The 7,629-nt window shown below is 42.6% G+C and overlaps 1 protein-coding gene across 1 annotated transcript in view; it reads left to right on the forward strand.

Annotated features, from left to right (window-relative positions):
- The window catches only part of LOC139655556 (receptor-type tyrosine-protein phosphatase gamma-like), a gene marked incomplete at both ends in the record, with an annotated part of 116,496 nt that extends 109,683 nt beyond the window's left edge, over positions 1–6,813 (forward strand). The window contains one exon of the mRNA XM_071532994.1: positions 6,660–6,813. Coding sequence (XP_071389095.1) covers positions 6,660–6,813 — 154 coding nt within the window. The remainder of the gene's footprint in view (positions 1–6,659) is intronic.
- Positions 6,814–7,629: the final 816 nt, after the last annotated feature.

Consider the following 7,629-nt stretch of genomic DNA (forward strand, 5'->3'; position numbering starts at 1 on the left):
TGATTAGTGGTATCGGTTGACATCTTTCTATAGTCCAGTCATTATGATTAGTGGTATCGGTTGACATCTTTCTATAGTTCAGTCATTATGATTAGTGGTATTGGTTGACATCTTTCTATAGTTCAGTCATTATGATTAGTGGTATTGGTTGACATCTTTCTATAGTCCAGTCATTATGATTAGTGGTATTGGTTGACATCTTTCCATAGTCCAGTCATTATGATTAGTGGTATTGGTTGACATCTTTCTATAGTCCAGCTATTATGATTAGTGGTATTGGTTGACATTTTTCCATAGTCCAGTCATTATGATTAGTGGTTTTGTTTGACATCTTTCTATAGTCCAGCTATTATGATTAGTGATTTAGATTGACATCTGTATATAGTCCAGTCATTATGTTTAGTGGTTTAGGTAGACATCTCTCTATAGTTTCATTATGATTAGTGGTTTTGTTTAACATCTTTCTATTGTCTCATTATGATTAGTGGTTTTGTTTAACATCTTTCTATTGTCTCATTATGATCAGTGGTTTTGTTTAACATCTTTCTATAGTCTCATTATGATTAGTGGAAATCTAGCTTTCCCAAAGAAGAAGAGTTGTTGTTTGTTATGTTATTGGTCACCGATACCCAATGGACATCCTTCCTGCTCTAAATACAATTTGGGAAGATACATTTCAGTTTGCACCTCTTACAGTAAAGTTGCATCCATCTCACTCCAGTCATGTCCTTCCATTGACTTGACTGTGTATGCATTCACACCACCTCTAAATTGCTTTTTGTGTTCAGTCTGAATATAGGGTAAGAGAGGATCAGTGTAAAGTCCCTGTTAAATCGGCAAGTTTTCAATTCAGCCCCGTTCAAAATCTACTTGGATCCTTTTACGCTAGCCTGCTCTGAGAATTTTGCCCCTTTCTATAGTCTATATTTGCCCCTTTTAGGCCAATCCCAATTCAGTCTATGATGTTCCATTTGTAATTCGAGCAATGAATAATCCTAAACTAGAGCGGGCTCATATACACACACTTGACAAGTGCTCAAAATTTTTAGACAGTGAGCCATTTTGTGAAGGTATGCATCATTTTTCAACATGGATCTTTTCTGTTTGAGTCTTTGTGTATATGTATTTATAAATATAAAGAACATATGAATTATGAATTTTGATTTTGTGGTGTGGCGTGTTGTAGTTTGCATCATGCTGTGCTTTGTGCTGCTTTTCAGAATTTCCAGTATATCTTGTGATAGTTTGAGGGGCTTTGTTGAATACTTTGATGTAGTCTGTGCTACTCTCTGGTGCTAAAGAATGTAAGAATGTAATTCTGGTACATACAAGATGTATTCCCATTGCATCACATGAATAGTGTTTGTTTCAGCTTTTTTTGTTTGTTTTGTTTTATTTCATTTTTTGTCAATGCTTTAGTGTGAATAGAAATAAGTTTGGGTGTAGCAATGATAGTTGTTCACCTCCTCTATACAGTATACTATATTTTTATATGCTTTTAGATGGCTAATTGTAGAAAGCTATGGGTTTACTGGGCAAAGGTTGAATCACTATTATATCAATTAGTGATACAGAGTAGCATAATGGGTATTTATTTAGATAAAAATGTTGCTGATTATTATGTTAATGTCAGTAGTTATAAAGTGGTATGATGCACCCTTAAGTGGAAGGGAGGCAACTGAGCTAGGAGCTACAGAATGCACTGGTCCTCAAAGTGGGTCCACAGCCCCCTAAGAGGTCCCTGAAAGATTCCATGGGGGTCCTCAGCAAAATGCAAGATAGTCACATTTCAGTACTGCTGTTATCTCATTTCACTAAAACTCCGTTTAATGGGAAAATGTAGAAGAATGACTACTTTGATCTTAATTTCTGTTATCTCCCCGACTGTAATATCAACGCTTATGCAATTATTTTCAGTTGTATCTAACCACAAAAATCCTCTCAGATAAGGGGCATGTGGAACAAAATCATAGGTGTCAACTGGATATGGAAAGATAAGACACTTAGGATACCTTAGCCTAAGCCTAAATTTGATGTTGTAGTTTTTAACATTATAGTGGAGAGCAAACATAAAGCAAAACTTGCTAGAAGTCTATTTGGAAGCCAAATCTAAAAAAGAAATCCACATCAGGAGACCAGTGTTCCCTCTGTTAATATAAGCAAGTTTGGAAGTTTTGGTGGAAAATTATAGTAGATGTAGGGGCTTTGCCATAACTTAGGGTTTATTGAATTGACACACCTAGACAAAATTGTATTAAATGGAGGTCTGTGGCATAATGCTCATCCATTTGAGGGTGCTTGATGTGAAAAAGTGTGGGAACCCTTGCACTCTGAGGATGTCAGGAGAATAGAGTCGGATGACAGGCCTATATGTGTTAGCTAGAATCCTCTGAGTGGAGCACAATGGTAATGATAATGTGCTGTTCCTCTTTGGGATGACTCGGATGATATGTCCAGACAAGAGGAAGTCACTGGACACACACTCACACACACACACACACACACATACAGAGGTGGTAATGTGATAAGTGGTGATGAATGGCAGTGATGTAGAGTGGAGTGAAGTGTCAGAGAGCTCCAGTCTAGATCTGCGAGCAGACCTAATGCCCCCCACCCCTCCCACCCCCTCGGCCAAGACTTTCAGCAAGACACTGCATTAGCCAACGAAACGCCATGGGACATCAATTCAATTTCGAGTGCTTTGAAAAGCAGTCCAAGGGTAAGACCAGACATTATTATGAACAAAAGGTAATCTTGTGATACTGCCCGGAAATGGCCTTCTCAATCTCTTTGTCAAAGCTCATTTATCAAATTTATTTGCAGTTTGAGATGGAGGGACTCGAGGGCGAAAGTTAGAAAGTTGCTTTGGAGAACTTTGTGAAAGTGATGGCTGTATACATACTGCCCAGGACTTCTGTTGTGAGAGCTGTTTTTATGCTGATAGTGGATGCTGTCATTGCTTAGGAAAGCATCACTCAATAGACTCAATAGGCTAAGCTAACGCTACAATTCCCAGTTTGCAAGGCAGAGAAGTGTAGAAGCTTTGTAGTTGCATCACAAAACCACGTCTGGTTCCATCATGGAGCTCCACTGAAGAATCGTCTGTGCGCAAATAATGCCTAAATATAAAACATCTGAGGTAGAAAAAGAGAGATACCTGAAAAAGATTACACGTTGAATACCCAAAGGTAGCACACACACAGATCTTCAGGACAAAGTTGACTAATCTCAATTTCACCAATTTATTGCTAACGTTAGCATGTTTGTTGACATGGCCAAAATAAATTGGTGAAAGATCTGTGTGTGTGCTACCTTTTTACCTTTGGGTATTCAACGTTGGAACTTACATGACTTTGGTTTAGCACCACAAACAAAATACTGGGAAGGCGCATCCTTTCAAAGATCTAACTACCTGAAAAAGATTGTTGTGGTGTAGGCCTAAATTCAGTCATGTTAAAGGTTAAAGTGAATAGTCTGATAATGTAGATTTGTTTTTAAAATGTAGTTGTAGCAAGAAGAGTCAGCTCAGTTGTTGTTTTTTGTTTTTGTTAGCCAGCTAACTAGCCAGCAAGCTACTTTAACAAAGCAGCCCAAGCTAATGTTAGCCACTACTAATGCCAGTTTCTACTAGATATGTTAGCTAGTGTGCAAATAAGAAGTGTTGACAACAAGACAGTGATGGTTAGCTGACCAGATACCATGGTTAGCTATCTAACAAGCTGACATTACCTAAACATAAAAGCAATCACATTTATCACTGGTGAAATGAACACCAGTTTTAAGGACCTCCAATATGGCTGCCAGAGAGTGTTACGTCACTTGTAGTCCTCCATAAACTAAGCTAAAAACCACGACTACAATTCCCAGGTAACAAGGCAGGAAAGTATCAACCAAAACTATGATTCCCTTTAGCAAAATAACAAGCTAGGAAGGAGTACAAGTTTTGGATCGTGGAAGTGGTCCGACTTAGAAAGTCTTGGAAAGTCTAGAAAGTTTTGAAAGTCATACGTTTTTTCAGGGGCCCACGGTGGGAACCCGGATCCAGGTGCTTGTGAAGCTGGGAAATCAGAGCTACCATAACAGGATATGAGACAGCAAAGTCAACTAGCCTATATAATCCAGCTATACCTCTCCCTCATCTTTCATTCCCTCATTTCTTCAACAACCCCCCTCATCTTCCTTTATCCATTCCCTTTTCTCTATCGATCCACTTTCCCTCTTTCCTCCTCTGCCTCCTCTTTGGCTTTCTCCCCGACTCTTCTTTAGTCCATTATGTTTTTTTCTTCAGCTCCTTCTCTCTCCATCCCCCCCCCCCCCCCCCCGCTCCTTCCACTCTCTCACTCCCTCTACCTCACTCTCTCCTCTTGGTCTGATCTGAGTGCTGGCCTACTTTCAGACATGGTGAGAGGAGATGAGGCTTGGAGGCTATACGCAGCTGCAGGGGGGGGAAAAAAACCCTCTGCTCCATTTATAGTTATATGTGTGAGTTGTAGTGTGTGGTAGTGTATGTGGTGTGTGTTAGTGCCTGTATATCTCGCTGCACATTAGTGACTGGCTGTGTGTGTGTGTGTGTGTGTGTGTCTGCATGCTGCCGGCGATGTTGTATTTTTTTTTGGGGGGGGGGGGTTGGCGTAATCGTAAGAGAGAACTAGAAGGGAAAGAGAAGAGAACAGAGGCAGGCAGCATCTCTAGCCATGGCTTGTCTGCATGCGCTGTGTAGGTGTGTGTGTGGATTTTGGGGCGAGAGGCCGAGGTAGCGGCGATGTTAGCCAGCCGCGTTGCAGTGCAGCAGGGGCCCGGCCTTCTGCAGCGTTTGGCTCCAGGCAGAGCCGCAGACTGAAGGCCATGGGGGCCGGCAACAGCCACAGCAACATCACGGCTGCAGCAGATGAACTGGGTAGGTGGTGGTGGATACGGTGATGGGGGACAATTACAGTTTAATTTAACAAATGATTGCACTTATCAAGAGCTGCATGTCATTTTTATGCAGTGGGTTTTTGCGCTTCCTCAAATACCGGGCTGGGTAGGATAAGGACACGGGCTGGAAATTGGCATTGCAGTCATCTGTATACGTTTTGATTTGTCTGATGGCCTGTATTTGTTGTGGCACCCTCAACCCTCTTTAGGTGTATGAAGTGAAGTGAGATATGGGACATTTTGTTGCTGCGTTGAGCAACAAAATGCTGACATCTAAAGGTGCGTTTTCACGGGGTCGTCATTTCACACGAGGGATCGCGCTGCTTCCCGATATTGGACGCTTGATGGACATGGACATTGAGTTTCTCCTGCATGACTAGAGACTAACAAATAAACGCTTCCTGGCTGCACCTGATTGGACGAACGCTTTCACTCGTTGGGCCGTCTGCCCCCGGATTTCAAACTGGAAAAACCATGCTGAATCTGTGTTCATGTTAGATCGACAACGGCTAGTTTAAAGGTTTGTACACGAGTTTCTAGGGGCAGCAAGTCACGCTGGACACCCCTGATTTGCATAAAGTAGACTAGACCTCAACTTTATGCAAATGTGGAGCGGCCAACGTGATGCGCCGTCTCACGGAAACGCACCGCGGCACAACCAGAATGCATTGCACGGCCGCTTACATAGAAGATGAATGGGAAGCGTGGAAATGACGGAACCTGTGAAAACACACCGTAACGCTACCTTAGAAGCAGCGGTCTATCTAGAAATGTTTAAAGCTGCACTATGCAATTTCACACATTGGCGCCCCCAAATGGCAGTAAGAGGTAACTGCTTGAATTCTGAGGACTTCATTACCCAGAAATCCTGTAAGGTGACGTCCGTAAACTATGTCTTCTTCTTAGTTTGTGGTGGGGTGGAGGTGGTGAAGAAGTTCTCTGGAGGGAGCGCTCACTGCTTTGGAGACACTTTTATTTTGTCACTTCCTGCGTGGAGAAGATTTCCAACCACAGTGACCACACCCATCACCGGAGTTTAATTTGGGCAAATAGGGTCAATCTACAGGGTCTCAGTTAGTTGGGATGCAATGTTCTTCTCTGTTGCAGCCCCACTTTGTGATTTAAGATGATATGATGGGTGTACTCTTACATAACATCATCATCATTAAATCAACATCTTGCCTAGTGCAGCCTTAATGTTTTTACTTATTTAACACGGCATGTCAGTTGAGGAGAAATTAATATTTAAATGTGTCTAAATGAGCTGCAAAGCTTCATTTGACTTTGATTTCTTGTCTTTTGAATGAACAACCATGTGAGTCAGCGAGTGGTTCAGGCTTTCATATATTTGCCTTGTTAGGAAAAGGCAATTATATGAAAGACTGAACCACTGATCACGCATAGTCAAAGACAAAGTCCCTGAAAGTCGTATGGACGGAGTAATATCAAAGATGAAATATTGATGAAGATGCTAATAAGAGTAACTCTATCCGCTCTGCCTCTCGTCCCTCATCTTCTTCCTCTCCACCCTCCTTACTTTCATTTCCTTTCTTTTGCTATCCAACACTCCAGTCCCCATTTTCCCATGTATAGCCCCCTATTTGACTTTAGTCTTTAACCTCTCTCTTCTCATCCTACCCATATCCTCTCAATCATTTCCCCATCCAATCTCTCTCTCTCTTCACACCAAATCTCCTCGCGCTTCTCTTTCTGTCGTTAATCTCTCCATCCTTGTCTTCCAGACCGCCCCAGTGCGGCGACCAACCTGACCCGCCAGGCGAGGCCCGGGCCCGGGGCGGGGCTGGGCCGGGTGGAGTGGCTGGTGCCCTTGGTGGTGGTTTCAGCTCTGACCTTCCTCTGCCTCGTCCTGCTGCTGGCTGTACTCGTCTACTGGAGGTGGGTACAATAGCGTCACCACTCATGGACTTCTTTGGGGTGGTGGTAGCCCAGAGGTTAGACAAGTGGGCAGGTGACTGGAAGGTTGCAGGTTTGCGTCTTGGATCTGATTATCAATATGTGTTCTTGTGCGTTCTTCTGTCCTCCATGACACGTTTTACCTTAATCTAAGCTCCGAAGCATGATTCCAAAACAAAAGAACGACAGGACGGAGAACGGAAAGTTTCCTCGCCAACCTCAAAATATCGAGGATGCATCGGATGGAGACTTGACCGACCGGAACGAATTGAAATCCACTAGATTCATTGCGACAACACGAGCAGCGCTGTAGTCTACAGTACAGAGCCGGTTAACAGGTGGGAAAGTTAACAGCTGTGTGTCTTAATTAATCATGCGCGACACATGAAGCACTAAGTCCAATCTCAAACTGTAAGGAATCTTCTCTGCTGAGTTCAGTCGGCTTTCCCTGGATATATAAAGGTTTACAAAAATTATACTCATGGTTAACATGGCTATTCACCAACCACACAGACCTCCACCGGCCCTGCGCCCTGCCCAAAGTGGATTACATTCAATGTCTCCTCTCACACGTTTGTGGAAATAACTGTTGTGGAAAGACTTGCCTGCTCACAGCAGTGACTTGGATATGTCCACAAACTTGTTTGAAGCTGTCAAGATGCCATGACTGAAGTTTTCTGTAGACTTTATTTAGCTGCTCACACTTAACACATATGTGCTTAGTGAGTGATACATTTGAGATCATGTTTTTCCTTATTGGTGACATCAGAATTCACTAAGTCGGAGAAGTCCCCAAGT

Source organism: Centroberyx affinis, unplaced genomic scaffold, assembly GCF_046629955.1.
Source record: "Centroberyx affinis isolate AG114_WGS23_722 - 3 ecotype Tasmania unplaced genomic scaffold, CSIRO-AGI_Caff_v1 ptg000157l_1, whole genome shotgun sequence".
Lineage (NCBI taxonomy): Eukaryota > Metazoa > Chordata > Actinopteri > Beryciformes > Berycidae > Centroberyx > Centroberyx affinis.